The sequence below is a fragment of the Physella acuta genome, unplaced genomic scaffold, assembly GCF_028476545.2.
Source record: "Physella acuta isolate Inbredline_101_S28 unplaced genomic scaffold, ASM2847654v3 ptg000494l, whole genome shotgun sequence".
In the NCBI taxonomy this organism is placed as follows: domain Eukaryota; kingdom Metazoa; phylum Mollusca; class Gastropoda; family Physidae; genus Physella; species Physella acuta.
In genome coordinates, this window is record NW_026732013.1 from 542894 (window position 1) to 564208 (window position 21315).

The 21315-nt window shown below is 34.8% G+C and overlaps 1 protein-coding gene across 3 annotated transcripts; it reads right to left on the bottom strand.

Moving 5' to 3' along the window:
* Nucleotides 1-1202: 1202 nt before the first annotated feature.
* On the bottom strand, nucleotides 1203-20296 carry LOC131944448 (tyrosine-protein phosphatase non-receptor type 14). Of its 3 annotated transcripts, XM_059305060.1 has the most exons (22): nucleotides 20160-20296; nucleotides 12975-13180; nucleotides 12564-12745; nucleotides 12083-12180; nucleotides 11894-11955; nucleotides 11611-11769; nucleotides 10944-11032; nucleotides 10605-10686; nucleotides 10398-10480; nucleotides 9502-9549; nucleotides 8408-8465; nucleotides 8225-8276; nucleotides 7864-8021; nucleotides 5567-7468; nucleotides 4874-4996; nucleotides 4474-4692; nucleotides 4033-4092; nucleotides 3792-3920; nucleotides 3579-3653; nucleotides 3324-3477; nucleotides 2903-3060; nucleotides 1203-2607 (listed from the first exon to the last, which is right to left on the bottom strand). In XM_059305060.1, the coding sequence occupies exons 2-22, from the start codon at nucleotides 13146-13148 to the stop codon at nucleotides 2479-2481; spliced, it is 4194 nt and encodes a 1397-aa protein (XP_059161043.1). In that variant the 5' UTR covers nucleotides 13149-13180; nucleotides 20160-20296; the 3' UTR covers nucleotides 1203-2478. The 3 variants fall into 3 exon arrangements, with proteins under 3 accessions (XP_059161043.1, XP_059161044.1, XP_059161045.1); XM_059305061.1 differs by lacking the exon at nucleotides 9502-9549; XM_059305062.1 differs by lacking the exon at nucleotides 4033-4092.
* Nucleotides 20297-21315: the final 1019 nt, after the last annotated feature.

Genomic DNA, 21315 nt, shown 5'->3' on the forward strand with positions numbered 1-21315 from the left:
CACTTTTTTCAAATATTAACAACACAAAAAAATTCTTGTTTTTCTGTTACTTAAGTAAGCACCTGTCTTAATACATATTTCATGTAACCCACATGACACCTGATAAAGGGTCGCCAAAAATATGAATAGTAGCTACAAAATATCTAACTGGCTATAGCAGTTTATAAATATAAAAAAAGCAAAAAATAATAGTTAAGGTTACTGACAAGTATTGCAACCAATGCTAATACTGCAATTATTATTAACACATTATTATTCATTTAAATATATTTATATTATTTCTTGTCATTGAATGTGACGCCATATTTTCAGAACAGGATTGCAATTATAATTTAAAAGGTGCACCATCCCATCAAAGCCATGAAACAAATTGGTGTTTCTAAAAGCATAAAATCTTGTCGTATGGTGAACTTTTTAAAAAAAAGGATTTTAGAATACCATGATTAGGACCAATTATTAATTTAGCAAGAACACTTTTTTCTAAATTTATGATTATGAAATTATTAGATACTAATACAATCACATAATTAAACAAAGAAAAGTTCTAATAAAAATTTTGTGACATCACTGGAAAAAGCCAAGAATATGTAGGCATTGATAACATGCTATAACAAAATTAGGCCAAAACACAGTTTCTTTTGCATAATTATAGAACTGGGTGTGGCAATTTTTTAAAAATTGTATAGTAAATAAGGCAGTTATAAAATCAAATTATTGTTTAACATCAACAGACTTGAACAAAAACTACAATGAATTAGGTTCATATGAACAGCATGCATAAGGGCTGACACATTATGTTATTTCATCTTACAATCAAATATTAATGCAGTATTATAAATGCACTTTATGAACATTATGATGGAAAAGTGACTTGAGCCTTTTCATGTTGAATTCAAGTGACAAACAAATATAGCCTGGAACAGTGTCACACAAAGTATTAGCAGAAAGTAAAATCTAGTTCACGAAATTTTCAATCCATGCATTAGTGTTTATTATGTGTAGTCCCAACTGCCTAGTGCTGTGTGTTCTAGCATCAAGTATAACACAGTAGTCACAGGCAACATGTGTAGCCCCATGTGCCTAGTGCTGTGTGTTCAAGTATAACACAGTAGTCACAGGCAACATGTGTAGCCCCATGTACCTAGTGCTGTGTGTTCTAGCATCAAGTATAACACAGTAGTCACAGGCAACACATGTGTAGCCCCATGTGCCTAGTGCTGTGTGTTCAAGTATAACACAGTAGTCACAGGCAACATGTGTAGCCCCATGTACCTAGTGCTGTGTGTTCAAGTATAACACAGTAGTCACAGGCAAACAAAATTAGGCTGTTGTAGGCTCCGCCCTGCAGCACCAAAACAAGGTACAACAAAGCTAAATATAGTCTTATATACTGGCCTTTTTTGGAGAAAAATATAGCAAAAGGTGACTAAATACAAATGAGTATTGTAATATTTTATGTAAATGTATTCATCTTAAAGTAATCTTTTTTGTACAAATCAAATACATATTTATATAATAGAAAAAAAAACTTTTAGTAGACAATTGTAAAAACAATGCACTTACAGGCAAGGGAGATAAACATTTTCAATCCCTGTGCACAACCTTATGAATCAGTTGAACTAATTTCAGGGATTAAAAATAAAATTCATGAAAGAACAAGAAAATCTACAAATCAACAAAGGAAATGACAAGAAGGGATTAACTATTGCACATTATGTGTTGTTAGTTTGATCAATAACATGTGAATCTGGTTGTGAAATGTTGAATTAGTGACAAAATGGAAATCAGATCAATTATTTTTATCTCAGACATCCATCTGAGGGTGATCAAGTTTTATCAATACAAATATCTGGAATGGTGGGAGTTTTCCATTCTTAAAGATGTGTTGATTACATGTGAATAAAGGAAACCTTACTGATGGGAACAAATTATTGCTTGTTAGCCTTGTTTAAACACACATGAGAATATTCTTTATAAAAGATAAGAAAATGTTTGGCTAAGATGTGTGGTAAAGAAAACATAAAATATGTACATAAACACAAGCTTGAAAGTGTGTAACAAGCACTTCTAGTATATAAGGCACTTGCTTTCATCACCTTAGGGACCAACTATGTACACAGCTACAAACGTTACTCCCTCTTCATCATAATTGTGGGTCATTAGGAATTTAAAACACGTGGATTTCTTTTTTATCTTTTTGAAGACAAAAGTATTTCTGAATGGACTGAAAAAGTAATTCTTAAATTCCTTTAAGCTCTAGCATCAACACAACAGCTCAATCTTCTATGATGTCTTGACATACACATCATGTGACATAAGCTAACAGACATTAGGCGTACTCACCGAGGGAATATAATGTAACAGTAAACCTGAATTAAATATAATCTCAATATGTCTGCCCCAATATCTGAACAGAAATAAAAGTTCATGTGTAATTTGAAATACTGTCAAACAGAAGAGTGGTCTAATTGGACATGATTAAATGAGTCTTGTATTTTTCAGATACTGAATGAGAGTATCATGAATAAATCGATACTGCCCCATCGTTTGCACCATATGCATTCGCTGGTTGCGAATTCCCAGAAGTGCTTTTGGCAAATCCACATTCTGAAAATTGAAATAAAATGTGGTTTTTGGTTATTGTTTTTTTTAAATTAATATGATTTTATAACATAATAGAAATGTTATAACATAATAGAAATTTTGAGTTATGTGTTATTTGCTAAAAATGGAAATGTTTTAATATCAGTACTAGACTGTATTAGAAGATGACTTTGCAAGAAAGTATCAGTTAAGACAAGTATCAGTGGTAGTATTACTACAGGCAAGTATCAGGGGTAGCTAGTATCAGTGCAAGTAAGTATCAGTACTAGTATGAGTGCACATCAGTGCTAGAGCTTACATGGTTGTGTTCCAAGCACCACTTCATCACCATTGTGAGTATCACAACACCAGTCCTTCCCACCCCTGCACTACAGTGGACCACAACAGGAGATTTTTCTTCGCGCCCAGTCTCACTTTCAGCTAGTCGCGCAACTGATTCAATCTCATCCAGAAATCCTGAAAATTAAACAGTAACAGCTAGATACCAGAAAGTGCTAAAATGTGATTTGAATCTTGAAGAAACCTACTAAAAAAACATGTTAAAGCCTACCCAAACTGCCAAATGTTAAAACCTACTCAAAAAGCCATGTTAAAACCTCTAAAAGCCAAATGTTAAAACCTTACCAAAAAACCAAACATTAAAACCTACCCAAACTGCCAAATGTTAAAACCTACCCAAAAAGCCATGTTAAAACCTACCCAAAAAGCCATGAACCTACCCAAAAAGCCATATGTGTCTTCAGGACATCCATGGTCAGGCCAGTCTGTGTACTGTAGATGCCAGACCATATGCTCCCGCCCAGCATGTCTCAAGATAATACGACTGGTTAGGTAACATAATGAGTCGTCAGTAAACTGTAGCTCCACTTCAAACTGAATAACACATAGAGTGGTTTGGTTATACGTGATGTTAACAGTTTTATTGTGACTTGATTAAATGAAAACATCAATAACTCATTTCTTAATGAACTTACTTCTCCGTAAACGTGCTTATGCTGTGGTCCAGGTTCTTGTGGCCAGTATGTAAAACATTTGGATTTTCCCAACTCCTAATTTAAAAAGAAGAGAAAACATAATCACAAAATACTGATATAAGTTCACACCAAGGACAAGATTATTGTTTAACATCCAATTTGTAGCCTAAGCCTTCCAATGACTTGGTCCATAGTTTAAAACAAAAATCTCACCTGAAACGGAGTCAACATTGCCAAGACGTCAACACTGTTTTCCCATATCATTTGCCAGAAATCTACAGCTGTGTTTTCTAAAGGAGCCTGTGTTGCTATAAATAGCCACTTGTTGTCATTGGCTGTCAGCTTTGATTTGAAAACAAAAAACTTTAATTTTTTTTTTAGAATTATGATATCCATTCACACCAAGTTAAAAAGCAACAGCCAAAAAGCAAGAAAAATTGTCAGGTTATTCTACCTGCTTCAGGGACGTTGCCAGCGTGTTCATGCTTCTTAAATGATTTCTAAGGGTTTTTATCTAATTTCAGAATAATCAAACAAAAATAATCTTTACAAACTGTAAAATAACTATTTAATTTAAGACATTAGTTGATCAGACTTTTTAAAATGTAACATTGACTCAAATTATGGCATGACCAGACCAAAACGGTTTATTTCTTCTCACCACTACACTCCTAGTAATACTAAGGGAAAATAATAAGTTTCTAAATTAATTACTTGTGATTTATTGATAACAAAATCAAGAAAAGCTTTTTATTTATTTAATCACTAATGATAAGCAGTAGTAAAAAAAGCTGAATTCTCTGTTCTCCAAATCTGACGGCATTTACTTGAAATAAAAATTTATAAAACTAAATTTAAGGAACTCAAAACCCTAACTTGGACAAGCTATTTTTACCTTAATGTGTGAAGCATTGATGTAGCCATCAGGGTTGTCCTTAGTGGGAGCAAGCTTGACCCTAGTGATGTCATAGGGCAGCACATCTTTGAACCTGTTCCTTGGTGCATTGTGTGGAGCCAGGGCTACACTGCAGTCCATGCTGTCTGCCTTACGAGGGATTTGTTCAAACTCAACATAAACTTGCCCTTCAGATATCTTACTTTCAAGCATCCGTCTCTAAAGAAATAAACAAGCGTACATTTTAGACTGGGTCACATGTACATGGAATTAACCTTTTCATCTCTACACTAAACCCTGCAGCTTTTTAAGTAAATTGTGCTACTAGTCAACATTAAAAAATAACTACTACAAAATAACGCTGATCTTAATCTAAATGTAAAAAAATAAACCACTTTACTCTGTCATCTGTGGGTGCCCTGCTGTCATCATTCATCATAGACAACACCATTGATCTTGACAGCGTCAAACCATTCAGAGCTGCCATTTTAAGGGGACCCATGTTTAAAACTTGCGATGTACTCTGAAATTATATGTTTGTATCAAATCAATACTTAAAGTTCATGGGTGGCAAATAATCATTCATCATTAAAAACACACAATATCTCAGTAGTTTAAAAACCAAACTTACCCTCTCATGATCTGAGTCGCTGTCTGATCAAATCAAACTTACCCTCTCATGATCTGAGTCGCTGTCTGATAAAACCAAACTTACCCTCTCATGATCTGAGTCACTGTCTGATAAAATTAAACTTACCCTCTCATGATCTGAGTCGCTGTCTGATAAAATTAAACTTACCCTCTCATGATCTGAGTCGCTGTCTGATAAAATTAAACTTACCCTCTCATGATCTGAGTCACTGTCTGATAAAATTAAACTTACCCTCTCATGATCTGAGTCGCTGTCTGATAAAATTAAACTTACCCTCTCATGATCTGAGTCACTGTCTGATAAAATTAAACTTACCCTCTCATGATCTGAGTCGCTGTCTGATAAAATTAAACTTACCCTCTCATGATCTGAGTCGCTGTCTGATAAAATTAAACTTACCCTCTCATGATCTGAGTCGCTGTCTGATAAAATTAAACTTACCCTCTCATGATCTGAGTCACTGTCTGATCCCACAGAGAAGTCGTGCAAGCTGGTCAGTGTGTCACTGGCCGCGTCTTCCTCCTGACCACCACCGCTGTTGCTGGCATCTTTCTCACCACTTTTGTTGGTCTCATTATCACTGCACGTGCTGGAGGAGCTGTTGGCCATTTCTATTCTCAAGACAGAAGTGCTAATCTCTGGCTCTTTAGGGGGGCGACTCATGGCTGGCTTAGAGACTGGAACCACAGTGTCCAGACTGTACGCAGGGCCTTTTATTTTAGACCCAGACATGTCTTTTCTGGCAGGCAGCAGAGGACTAGATTTGACAGGCGCAGTTCCAACAGAACTGGACCTCTTGACAGCATTTGTTGACACTTTTGTCTGGGGATTGAGTGGAATTTTGAAAATGTCTTCCTTGTTTTCAGTGACAGTGTTGTTGTTGTTGTTGTTGATGTTTTTAGCTGCTGGTGCTGGCATGTTCACCGCGTTGGCTTTACCAGGGTATGGTGGTGGAGCACCAAGACGTTCCAGGATTTCTTTCATCTCTGGCAGGGTGCCAACTTCCTGTGTAGACAGAGATCCCACAGGCTTCTGGCTTGAATCTTGTTCACACACCACATTCAGGTGGGGGGAAACCACAGAACTTTCATCTGTGGGCTCTTTCATGCCACGTAATGATGACCTACCAAACATGGGGACATCTTTGTTCACTGAGCCTGTCCTGGCTATTTTCAACCTGCGAAAACTTTCTCTCAGTGTTGCTTCTTCCTTCAACTTTGATGGGGGCGGGGCTTCCTGTGGTGTGAACATTCGGATCTGAATCTTCGACTCTTCCTTTGGCTGGGAGATTTTCCTTGAACCTTCTTCTTCTGAACTTTCATCAGATTCTTTAGCATGAAACGTTGAATAGGAATGTTCACTGGATGTATCATCTGGGTCATCAATTAAAATTTTCTGAGCTGTTTCCCTGGTCAGGGTTGAATCATTTTCAGAAAGAGCTGAAGAATTTTTCAAACCATCACTCAAGGCCTCAACAGTTAGGCTCGTGATGTTCATGTTATGATTGTCCTGATTGGCTGCGCTGTTGGAGGAACTCCTACCCACAGCATCTGAAGTGGAGAAGGGGAGCTGGTGGGGGCCTAGAGCAGATTTATACCCAGACAGGTCTTCCACACTCCTGTCCAGGCGAGATTGCACAATAAGATCATGGGCTCCAACATCGGCAGAGCTGTGGACAACCAGCCCAGACTGGTCAGTCATCAAGTTGGTGCTCGGCTGACCAGCCAGGTCTGGGGTGCTGCTACTGGTGCGGGGGTAGGGGGGTGGTGGACGGAAGTGGTAGGCCATGGCCTCCTGGGCAGAAAACTCGTTGGCCGCATACATGTCTTGTTGGTGCAGCTCACTGTTCAGCTCTGGGGAGCTGTAGGTGGGGTGCACTGCTAAATTAGTCGACCTCTGGCCACTTGGTCCAGCATAGAAGCCATGGCTATCCTGGAAGATGTTTGCATAGATTGAGTGGCTGTAGTTCCTGAGGGCGTCAACATTGGCATAGTTCCCGTGTTCATCCCTGTAGTTGCTGATGTTTAGGCTGATCTCAGGCTGGCTGTAAGCCATGCCATCAGGGTGGACATACACCTGGGCCGCACCAAGGTGTGGGGTAATGTCCTTAAAGTGTGAGGGCTGCTGGTGCTGGGTGGGTTGCTGCTGCTGGTGATGCTGATGGTGCTGTTGCTGATGGTGCTGAGGTTGTTGCTGTGCAGGCTGCTGTTGCTGATGTTGCTGTATCATTCTCTGCTGCATGACAGCATCATAATCAGGACTGGGCCTGTAGGCTGGCAGCAGAGCTGCTCTGTTCACATACACAGGGTCACCCTCTGGGGTTGGTGTCAAAGATTCATGGCGCTAGAAACAGATTCAACTATTACTCAAATATATAAGTGTTATAACAATAAGAATGCTTGTTGTGAGTCTCATTCATGTGTCATTGGTGTAATGGATGGGAAAGGCAATTTTCTATGGCTTTGATACACATAAGTCCGAACGGTAATGTAATTTTCAAAAATTTTAAATTGTGTGAAGTGAAACCATAAATAGTTGAAAATGCCAAAAATTTATTTAAGTGAGACATTTCTTTATATATAATAAAATTAGAAGTAAAGCTGTGTTGTTATATTTCTGGACAACTAGACCAATTAGTTTTTTCTAAACCGGCTTAGTGAATATCAACAAGCTAAGTATAAAATAATGAAATAAAAAACTTTTAACGGTGGCCAAACAATGTCCACTGAGGTACTGACCATAATCTCCTGCTGATAGATGCTATTGTTGAGTGCAGTCTCTGGCTCTATCCCAGCCCCATGGAGCTGGTTCAGCTGGTGGTGAAACTGCTGCAGCTGTTGAATCTGCTGGCTCTCTGATGATGATTCTAGACTTTGCTGGGAGCTCTGAAGGATTTCTAAAACAAAAAACATTAAATTAATACTCCAGAATTAGCTGGGAGCTCTGACAATTTCTACCAAAAAATATTAAAATATGACTCTAGACTTTGATGGGAGGTCTGAAGGATTTCTACACAAAAAAACGTTTGATGACTAAGTATCACCGCTCAGAGCTCTGATAAAACTCTCAGAAAGATATTTACTATTGATGTGAACTTACCATGAGAGTACCTTTGTTCTTGTAAGTGTGTTAAAGATGTCTGTGAATGACCCTACACACAAAAAAGTTTCTTGTAATTTTCTTTATAAATAATGATTAACATACTGCATTCAAAAATCTTAACCTGAATAATAAATTTAAAGAGTTTTTCTGTGTCTGAGCTTGAAAAAAACCTTTTCTTACCAATTCTTGTGATGAATGGGATGAGTCCGTAGGGGGAATGTACACTTGTTGTGCATCTCTGAAAGGTAAGATTTGATTGGTATAGTTGACACTTTTCCCTGAAAGCTTACATAGCTTTGAAACAGATGCATTGAAACAGTTACAAATATCAAAGGGGAAAAAAAGGAAAAAAAAACAACAAATATGTAATACAATTAATAACAGCATGCATACAAAATGCATTTTTAAAGTATGAATTAATATTAGTTGACCTGTATACATTACGAAACTAAAAAAAAAACAATATCAAACATTGTCAAATCCCTAGGTCATCAAGCTTCTGTTTGTGAAATGTGCAGTTTCCCCCTAATTACATCAAATTGCATTATTAATAAATAAATTACTGCATGCTGCACAAGTGAATGCAATAAGAAAATGCAAATAAAATGTTGAAACTCACATAGAATATAATTAATAAATATTACATCCTATTTTCTAACTCAATAAGAAATGCTCATAATTTTTATAAAGATTTATTCTTATTGAAAATGTTAAACATGAAAAGTAGATTGAAAAAAAGAATTTAAGGAGCTCAACAAAAGTAAATTTGGATGAATAAATGAGCACTTGTTTTATTTTAATGATTTTTATTTTGCAATCAACCAAAAACTTTCCAATACACTAACTCAAGATGTATACTGTATGTTTACCTAACAATATGAACAAGGTCACATGGTCAGAACCCTGATCCTCCCCCCCCCCTCTGTGTGGACATCATAGATCAATGACCACCGAGTGAGTACCAAAGGTAAGACACTCCAGTATCTCAATCAAAGTATATGTAAATGTATGACTGCAGTATTTCAAATAAAAATGTACATACATGTATCTCTGCCCATGTAAATGTATGACTGCAGTATTTCAAATAAAAATGTACGTACATGTATCTCTGCCCATGTAAATGTATGACTGCAGTAATTCAAATAAAAATGTACGTACATGTATCTCTGCCCATGTAAATGTATGACTGCAGTATTTCTAATAAAAATGTACATACATGTATCTATGCCCATGTAAATGTATGACTGCAGTATTTAAAAAAAAAATGTACGTACACGTATCTCTGCCCATCAGCCTCCTCTGTGACATCAGTCAGGCTGTTACTGAAAAAAAGATCATGCCAACACAATGCAACATATTGCATGCTATACAGCCAGACAAAAACATAAGGAAAGTTGTAACATGCTGTCTGCTGGTACAACAAACAATGCTCATGCAGAACTGCATGAAATTTCATACAAGTTGCAGTTCAAGAATGGAATTTGTCTCATGTCATGCTCAACATAAACAACCAACGTGGGTAAAAACATATCTTAGATCTTATGAACAAGTCTAGGAAAAAGGCTTTTTTAAAGTTGGGGGGAGACGGTTTGGTTGGCTGATATAGATATCTGGTGGGTGAGGGCTAGATCTCCAAGCTCAAATCTCCTAAGATAACCCCATAACAACACAAACATTCATTGAGAAACATTTTTATTTATTTTAAAATGTAAAAATTAGTTTTATATATATATATATATATATATATATATATATATATATATATATATATATATATATATATATATATATATATATATATATATATATATATATATAAATTAACTTTTAAATTTGATTTCCTCAGATTTTCCCCAAGAGCCCTAGTTACCTTCAGATCTGTGTGTCAATAAGGGACTGTTTTAATATCTTATTTTTACCCACAAGTAACAACCTTATAATCAATACTTAGCTTCTTATTTTAATTTAAGAAAAATGTTTAAAATGTTGTTGATAGTTTTTAGGTAAAAATGGGTTCCTTTATCTGATTATAAAAATGTTTTTAGCCTATTGGATTTATCACAACATAATATTTTAAAATATTATTTTTACCTAAAATGTTAAAACAAATCAGTTTAAAAACAAGTAGTGAGAACCTATTTATGGTAATGTATAACAAGAAAAAACTGACCTCAAATTTCCTTTCGATGACTTATAAAACTGGCGCTGTAGCTGGGCTAAGCGACAGACATATTTTGAGGTATCTGAGTCTTCCTGGTTAAATAATAAAACACCATCACTTGTATGACCAAAATTAGCAGCAAAAAAACAATACTTAGGCTTTACAGTATATACTGTAAATACTTGAGCAAACTGTATGCACAAATAAATAGCTTACCAATTGAAACTGTACAGAACTTTTTGAAGTATCAATTTCTAAACTCTTTTTGTTCTGTGTCACTTTAGCTATTTCTGCCCACCTAGGTTTGGAAGAATGAACTTTTAAGATTAAATCGGGTCATTGGAGAAGACAGTGAATAGGACATTATTGTATGTCAGGTGCAAAGGTTAAAAGCCTGTTAATTGATTCTAACAGCCTGTCTGACAGAATGAAAACTTGCACTCAAATAGCAATAAAAATACAAACATAATTTGAAGACATTATCAAAAGCATTAGATCAATAAATTACTAGTAGTACAGACAATATCAAAAGCCTTGCCTGGTTAAGTTACTTACTTGTAGTACACAGTTGACTGCCCATCAACATAACGAGCAAATATACCAGCATAAGATGTGCCTAGATATAGATCTTTTCTTGATTCATCCTGCAAGCAAATAAAAGTCATATGGTGTGAGTATATGTGACCTCAACATTATTGTGTTGTGAAGCACTGATCTAACTTGTGGACGTACCTTAGCACTGTAGTATTCTGCACCATACCCATCCATCATCTGAACTTACCTTAGCACTGTAGTATTCTGCACCATACCCATCCATCATCTGAACTTACCTTAGCACTGTAGTATTCTGCACCATACCCATCCATCATCTGAACTTACCTTAGCACTGTAGTATTCTGCACCATACCCATCCATCATCTGAACTTACCTTAGCACTGTAGTATTCTGCACCATACCCATCCATCATCTGAACTTACCTTAGCACTGTAGTATTCTGCACCATACCCATCCATCATCTGAACTTACCTTAGCACTGTAGTATTCTGCACCATACCCATCCATCATCTGAACTTACCTTAGCACTGTAGTATTCTGCACCATACCCATCCATCATCTGAACTTACCTTAGCACTGTAGTATTCTGCACCATACCCATCCATCATCTGAACTTACCTTAGCACTGTAGTATTCTGCACCATACCCATCCATCATCTGAACTTACCTTAGCACTGTAGTATTCAGCACCATACCCATCCATCATCTGAACTTCTTTCACATACTGTAACTCTGCCCTGACTGGTGGCACCCCCTGTAAACTAGCATGGCCAGCTATAGCTTCTGACAGCAACTCTGCAGCCACTGCTTCATCCTTCATCATGGTCTGTAAAAATATGGGTTCAAAGTAATGAGAAACATTGGAAATACCCTTCCTCATTCTGGATAAATAAAACTGACTATTCTATTGTGAAAAGTAACTTAAATAAAAAAAAACAACAGAAAATTACCTTAGGAAACAACAAGTAGTCTTGAACAGAATATTTGTCAGGTTCATAGTCTCCAAACTCCGCTTTAAAAAAAAAAATTTCCAACAATAAACAAATATTTCCTTGCATTCACATCACAAACTGAAAATTAAAATGTACTAAGTTAATAATAGAAATAATTTACTTTTTCTTTAAACCCTTAAAACAAACCTTGTAAACTGTATGCTGCCAGTCTGATAGCTTGCTCTGATGAGCAGGGTAGCCTCCCATCAATGACATCATTCTTCAGCTGAAGGTAGTAGTGATACCTAAAACATTCATAGTGAACTGAAGGTAGTAGTGATACCTAAAACATTCAAAGTGAACTGAAGGTAGTAGTGATACCTAAAACATTCAAAGTGAACTGAAGGTAGTAGTGATACCTAAAACATTCAAAGTGAACTGAAGGTAGTAGTGATACCTAAAACATTCAAAGTGATTTCTTCACAGAAATGCTATTGGTATAATAACCAAACTAAAAGATATGCTTATGTAACAATTGCAACTAATAAATACTATTTTTTATTCCTTTTTGGCTGACATGACACTTCACCCACAAACTACACAGGCAGAAACTTTTTTTTAGCTCTCGAGACTGTAAAAATCTTATAACTAACAAATGAAATTAGCGCCTTTTGATTTTTTTACCCACCTTGCCACCTCATCTGGAATTTTGTGAGCGCCAATAATATAAAACATCACACCAAAATACAGGCAGTGGGAGTGACTAGCTGGCTGAGCATATTTATCCAGCTGTTTTTTCAATGGCTTCTCTAAATCTACCCAATGAAAATGAAGCTTCTTTGTAACATATCGAAGCCCAAAGTAGTGGCTCTATGAAAAATAAGAAAATATATTGGGTAATTTACAACAGAATCTTAAACATATTATAAATATTATAAAAAGTTCTAATTTTATATAATTTTATATATGTGTAAAATGGGCATTATTTAATATAATAATTAGTAAAATGTGAATGAAATATGGAAAAAAAATATACCCAGAAGCACTACTTAATTTACTAACTTTAATTTTCCAGAAATAAAATTTGTCAATGTCTTACCTCAACAAGTTCAACTCTCTGAGCAATACTATTCAAGCACTCTTGACCAGTGCTGTCAGCATTTAAGGTACACTCCAAATAAGCATTATCCAAAAGATAAACTCCAACAATAAAAGAATTTTTTGTCGATATATCATATTTCCTTGTTTTCTTCAACCGCCACTTGAAAGGCATATTGTAAATTTATGTTTATTCTTTGCAAATTGCTGAAAAAAATTATTTTGGTTTGAGTTTATATGTAAAAACTACACAGGTTTTACTGAGGGCATCAGTAATTGTTTTTCTTGTATATTTTTGTTTATTTACTGTTTTCTCAGCAACATGTACTTATATTTTATAAAAATAGAAGCTTGCATACTAATGTATACAGAATAACACTAAATTGGGCTAAAAGTTGATATAACATGAAAAAGAACAATAATTGTAACAATGATGTCAGCAGGATGAAAATAGAACTTTTAAAATTACGAGTAAATTGTAATTCGTCTTTTTTTTCCTTTAAAGCTGGCTTTTGAGCATCTGAATTTATAAAGTACTAGTATTCCGCACTATTATACACATATCGTTTGACATTCACTTGGTGTGCAATCCATTTATCTACAAGATTCTATTCTATTTTAAAAGTTTAAGGCAATTAAAAATGGATTAAAAATCATGACTATTTCCCGAATTACTATTCCCGTAGTGTTATATAACAATATTCGAGAAAGCATAGGGGAGATTACTCCCAGTTTATTTAGCAGTGTCACTGTTAATAGCCATATTAGGCTATTCACAGTCGTAAATGATTTCATACATTTAATATTAAAAATACCCAATAAAGTATGAGGCTGTGTGGTCGATTGGATATGTGCATGTTTGCCATGCCTGATTGTTGTGGATTCAAAACCCACAACTGTTTTTATACATTTGACATTTATTGTGTTGTCCAAATTTAATTTTTTGCAGTTTTTCATGAAAGAGTTACTTTTGCTATTTGTTTTAATGTTTGTGAGGTGACTGCAGACATATTTGCACAAAAAAAATATTTTGCATAAAAAAAAAAACTTGGGAAAATTGCGATGGAAAATATGTACAATAACTGATTTAAATGGACATGCTATTTCACCTGATATTTATTCTGTGAATTTTAAAATGGTAATTGACATCTAAAATGCAATGTGAACTACTTACTAAAGTGATACATAATTAATATTATTAATTTAAAAATTACTATTAAGCCCTGATTGACTAGTATAGATAATTTTTGGGTATATAACTGATCATCTACTTTGCAGTTATGAACCAAAAGACTTAACTCTAAACTAAACTGAAACCACAATAATTTTTTTTATAAAAATATAACACAATAAAAATTGCACTGCTTTTTTATTCTATACCTCACTCCCCAGTCAGCAATATAATACTTTAAACTTTATAATACACAGTCAGTATGTTGTATGAGTAGTTGAATTAATTCAGAATTAGGTTATCTATAAGTACGTAAAATTGGTCGAGACTAGTAATGTGAAAAAAGGTGACTCTTTAAATTTTAGTAATCATTTCACATTTTTAGGAGGATTTATGTTTTAAAATTTACAAAAATGTTTCGAAGTTTCATTTATGTACCTGTTTTTAAACAATTGTATTTAAAACTTTTCCTCAAAAAAATAAATACTATCGATGTTTCATCAGATGCAACCAAGCTCATTTACTTTAGTAGCCATCTTGTTTAAGTTTTTTTTTTTGGTAAAATTATAGTGGGAGATTCAGGGGAAGCCACTCTTTTTTACAGATGGCTGCTGTTTATATAGCAAATCTTAGCAAATACTGCAGTTTAAAGTTAATTTCTGGCCTATATTGATATATTTAGCCATTGATTTTGGTTTATTATTCAGCTATTGAAATATTTGACACAAATATCTATATATATAATTCTCTTCTGGGAGCCGTTAGAAAACAAGCTGCAAGCGCGCCTTGCAATCCCCTCTCTTCCTCTCTATCGCTACCCCCTCCCCCTAACCCCCCCCCCCCCCCCGCCCACCATCACATTGTATGGTGAGCTGTGTTCACGTAAATGTTTACATAATACAATCATACAGCCGTTTGGTGACAGCTATTAGGGGCAGATAATTTAGTTTGAAACGATTTTAAACTTAGAGGTAACTAAGAGGAGGCTGTTTTCACGGGGGGGGGGGGGGGGGGGGAAGGGGGGGTTTAGTGTTTTAAAGCAAATATTTTCAGTGGCAGCATTGGTACTGTCGAATTCACAAATTATGAATTACTGAAAAGTAGAAAAAACAACAACTAATTAGCGGCGTATGATACACCGCGGGTCGGCTCGTATCACAATATATTTCTATGAAAGCCTTCACAAGGAGGCAAATTTTTTTACATTACTAGCGGCGGCCCATTTTACACACCTAAAACGATAGATTACCCAGAATGGAGGTGACCGAAATGACGAGAATCCTTCCATCATATTGTTGACATGGATTAAAAACGTGATTTTTTTAAAGTTTTGCAATCAAAACGACCGTGAAAATAATAAAAAAATATAAACTTAAGCCTAAAATCAATTCAGTAATTTAATATTTTTAGAATCAATGCTATAAAAGTTGCAAATCCAGAGAACTTGAAAAATAATTTGTTGAGTTTAAGGCTACATTTCTATTTATTTTTATCGAGCCTAAGTTATAACCAGATGTTTCACATTCATAAGACAAATATTGATTGGCTGTACAAGAACCCTGTGATTGATAACTGTTTACAAAACTTTGCAGATAAAGTTTTTAAATAACAATGCAAATTTAAACCCCATGACCTAGTTTTTCTTTTTTTTCGCTTACAATGTAGGCCTATACAATAAAATTTATGGTAGACTATCAAATAGCAGGATGCCATTGTTTATGTCCGCCAATACATGTGAAAATCAAATTGCTTTTGCTTTTTTTATTTTTATTTAGTTACTGAAAATATTAAAAACATCAAATACATCCAATCTTTTAGTAGAGTCAGAAAAAAAAACAGACAGGATTTTATAACCATATTATTTTTTACTATGCAGTGCATGATTTTAAAAATATTTAATGGGCCCCTCGAATACCTATGGGACTTTATTGCCTCAATTACTTCAGCCCCTAAGTGCCTAATGTTACAAAATTTCAAAATAGAAATAGTTTTTTTTTAAGTTTAGGCCTTAGGGTTAGGCTATAGGCCTAGTTTAGTAGTTATTGTTTATTGAGTTTATTGACATTGCTTTTTGTTAATGTAATTTAAATTTCGTAATTGTTATTAAACTTCAACAAACGAGTTGCTAGCTCCACAGTCCAGACTCCCACTCCAGTAAATGGACACCAGTGAGTTGACGAAAATCCTTCCGTAATGTTGTTGACATGGAATACAAATGTGATTTTTTAGATTTTGGACCGTAAAAATAATAAAAGATAAAATTTTATTAAAAACTTAAGCCTAAAATTAATTCAGAAATTTAATATTTTTAGAATCAATGCTATACAAGTTGCAGATTTAGAGAACTTGAAAATAATTTGTTGAGTTTAAGGCTACATTTCTATTTATTTTCATCAAGCCTAAGTTATAACCCGATGTTTCACTTTCGTAAGACAAACATTGATTGGCTGTACAGGAACTCCGTGATCGATTTCTGACAGCCCCACTTTATAGTTTTTTTTGTTAACAAAACTTTGCAGATCAAGTTTTTAAATAACAATGCAAATTTAAACAACATGACCTAGTTTATTTATGGCAGCCTATCGAATAGCAGGATGCCATTGTTTATGTCGCCATTACACTAGCTAGGCCAATGCCGCTGCCGAGAAAATCGGACAAATCGGCTTTTCCCTACCCCCTGCATGTTTAACTCTGTTTTTTGCATGCTTTTATTTTGTTTATATTAACATGTTATACATCATTCTGTTCGTAATTGAACAACCTTTTAAACTGTATTAGTTTGATTTCTTTATTATTTCAGACGTTGAAGAAATCGCCGATTTAATCGCATTTTTTACCCCCCGCGGCGACGTGCCGATTAGGGGGAGGCTTTTTCACCTTTTTAAAAGAGGGGTGTTACTTAGAGTCTATAGACTCTTTGAGTTTTCGTACTACAACAGTGAAACTTGGTAGAAGAATAGATTAAATGTTCACGTATAACGCTCAAGGTTCTTGGGGAAAATATGTTAAATACTTTTGGAGATATCGAACGGCAAAGTTGAACTAAGTTATTTGGGCTATTAATGAACCGATTTTTAATTTGAACCTTGAGCTGTATTCCTGAAATCTCGACGTTTATTAATATGTATGATTTGTCATATTTGGCCCTATAATAAGGACGTCTATAGACTTTGAAGTGGACCGAAAATCAAAACATGACGCGCCGACCGCTGTCCGACTGAACCGCTCGGCTGTGCTTCGAATCGCTGTTTTAAATATGACGCGCTACAGTTTTTTTTTATAGACTTATCGAGTTTACGTACTACAACAATCAAATTTGGCAGACGAACAGATTAAATGTAGACGTACAACGCTCAAGGTTCGTGGTCAAAATAAGTTAAATACTTCGGGAGATATCGGACCGCAAAGTTGAACTAAGTTTCCCGGTCTATTATTTGGCCTATTTTACTTTTGAACCTTGAGCCGTATTCCTGAAATCCCGCCGATTATTTTAATGTATGACGTGTATTGTAACACCTCATAATAAAGCCGTCCATACATTTTAAGACGGAACGAAAATAAAAATTAACGCGTCGACCGCCGTCCGACTGAATCGTGATCTACACATCGTGTAGCACAGCCGAGTGTGTGGTCACGTGACGCTAGGCGGTTGATCCGATTGGATGAGACTATAAACAATTTCTAAAGATAGATACGTGTGTTCCCGTGTTTGACTCGTCGGGTATTGCTATTTTATATTTAAGTAGACAGGCATGTTTCATAACTTTGTTTTAAACCATTGAAACGGCAAAAAAAAAAAGTCGTAATAGTATTTACTAATCGTCAAAATTAATCTTCTTTAGAAATTAATCCGGATAGCTGCGACCCGACCAAACAATGCTGACGTGATTCGCGTGCCGTAACGTTTCATTATTGTGTACATTACTTTTTCGTAAAAATGGCTTTAAAAAATAAATTAAATTTTACCCCGGGCTCTTTTTTTCGGTTGACTAAAAAATTTTAAAACCCTTAACAACGTGGAGGTTACTAGCTTGCCAAATCGACCAAAATGGGATGGGGTGGGTATGGGGAGTCACTGACCATCCTACACGGTATGTAACTATTGTAACACCGTATGTAACATCCATAGCCTCACCCCGCCCCCACTACTCCGTGACGCGACAAGCCGAGGGTCGGCGCCTTTGATGTTGTATAACACCCGCACGGTACCCGAGCGGCTCGCTGTGGTTTCATACCCCACCTCCCTCCCCCTTCACTTTGTGGAGTTGATGTTACTAACCCTCGGGCATAGATCAGGAAATCTTCCCAGACTTTTGTCTCTAAAATTACATAATATTCGTCTGACACGTTCATCGGGTTGGCCGACTAGCCTATCTTGCCTCGTGTTTACGTAATACGGCAATAAAATTCGTTGGTCAGAAAACCTGGTTAACCACGTCTGATTGAACTAAATCTAGGCAAATGCTGATGGCGATAAACGCCTCCGTGTTTAGGCAGACACGGGAAACTTTAAAAAATGCCTAGCATCTACTACACACAGTCAAGCACTCAAACACGTGCTTTTTTCCCCAAAATACACAAGCTTACTACTAGCATAAACATTGGGCATATATAAATCTATGTTATAGACCTATAACTTACACTACCTTGTACAAGCTAAAAAAAAAAAACAATTTTCCTCCAATGTTTATGTTATTAAATTTGTAAAAATGAGCAATTTTTTTGCGTTTAAAAATATTACAAAATTGTCTTAAAGCACACTGATTCTGATAAGACACATTTGTAACAAGGCTAATTCTATAGAAGAAAGTTGTATCAATGGTATGACATTTAAAGTAACAAGAAATATAAATATAATAATGCCTATATTTTTGGAATAGAGTAGGCCTGTAGGATTGCACATAGATTACATAACATATTTTAAGAAGTTACATCATCACAAATATACTGTTGTTATAGCATCCTTCTCTTTGTATTAAAACTGTATTAGTTATCTTTTCTTTAAGTAGGCTATTCACTTAAGTTAGCTGACAATGAGCAAAAGAGATTTTAAAATAAATACATGGTAAATTATGAGCAAAAGGTGCGAATTACATAACCTGACCTTTATAGTTTTGTAATAATGTTCGACCATTTTAAATATCACCATTAGCTTCAGCATATACAAATGTCATATTATGGTTTAAAACAGTGTTTAATTTAAAGAAAGACTTCTTATCACACGGATTATCAGATGTTGTAAAAAAAATTGAAGGGGGGTATTACATAATCCATGAAATAAGTCTGTTATGTAATCAAAAGACACTTTTTAAAATAGCATCATTGGATTCGGCATACAAAAATCTACAAAATATCATAAAATGACATCAATTGGTGAAGTCTGCTTACTTTTATACCACTTTTAGTGAAAAACTCTTAAAAATTTGGTCCATACCCTCCCAGTATTTTTCCTCTTTCAGGGTCTACCCCGGTTGTCTGAAAAAACTGCTGTTTTTTAATGACTAAAAAATTCATAACTTTTTTGTTTATGGTCAGATTTTGAAAATTCAAACTGATCTGTAATCAGATTGACAGCCCCTATCTAAATATGTAACTATTATATTGTTTTACTGAAATTAAATTTTTGCATTGGCCTAGCTAATTACACGGGAAAACCAAATTGTTTTTGCTTTTTTTTTTTTAGTTACCGAAAATATTAAAAACATCAGATAGCCTACAGCCCTACATCCAATCTTTAGTAAAGTCCGAAAAAAACTAGACAGGCAGGATTTTATAACCATATTAATATTAATTGTAACTACGCTGTGCATGATTTTTAAATTAATTTATGGACCTCTCAAATACCTTTGAGACTTTTCTCGCTGGTGTCTATTCTAGATTCTAGCCTAAGTGAAAAAAAAAGAACTAAATTCATCAAGAATGAACGTCAGTCAACTCTACTCTAGATTAGATTTAATTTTAAGTTAGATTACCTAGATCTAGATTAGTTAGATAACTTGTTTATAACATACATACCGTTATTGGTGACAGTTGTAGTAATGCAGTTCTACCGTCGAAATTGATGTACCTGGTTCATCTAAATCTAGATCCAATTGAATTCCCTAAGAGCATTGGTACAGCAATGTGTATGAAGGTGCAGCCATCCGTGTTGTTGTCATCTTTCAACTATGACAGTGCCGTAAATAGGGCTAAGGAATGTCAACAATTTCTCGTTGTCGCAAAATGTGCATCTCCGCCCAACCTAGTTTAATTAATAATTGAATAATAATTTGCCTAAACTTGTTAGTGATAGATCTACATTGAAAAATGAAACTAATGATAAAAGCAATTTTATTAATAAAAATATTTTAATACATATAATTTTAATATAGAGCAATGAAATGTAAGATTTGAAGCGACCATCGAGAATCGGGATGAATCATACCTTAACCACAGTGCTTTACTAATGAGTCGAATGACTAGTCTAGTTGGAAATGAGAAATACGGAAAACACAGTGTCATAATGTAGCATTTAGGCTAGGGGTGTCCCAATTCTGCCCATGCTGAGTTTTAAGGGCTTCCCATATCACTTATTACGTCGAACGCATTTATATATATATATATATATATATATATATATATATATATATATATATATATATATATATATATATATATATATACATATATATAGGCCTATACATAGGGCATATATATATATATATATATATATATAGGTGTATATATTTAAGCATAGACAGACAAAAGAAAAGATAAATTGATGAGAGATAGATATTTGTGATAAGTGGTGGTGGGAAGGTAAAATTGTCTAAAAAAGTGTGACTTCATTTGTGAATAACCTCTATATTGATAGATGCAATTAGCATTGTTGTATGTCATAGTTAAGGATTATTAGATGTGATTCCATCCTGAAATTAACTTAGATGTAGTGTCTGCATTAGGTTAAGTGTCAAAACAAATTTGAAGTTTAAATCTGTAATATATCCTCTAGTCCTCCTATATCTGATCAGTAGCTGAGCACAATACCGGCAACATTACTCACACATACGCAATGGCCAAAGCAATTAGCTCTGTTCAGTGCCAGGCCAAAATTGATACTTACACTTTACAGGAACTTTTCTTTTTGTTGCAATTTTTAAAATTACACGTTTTCAGGATTTGAAATAAACAA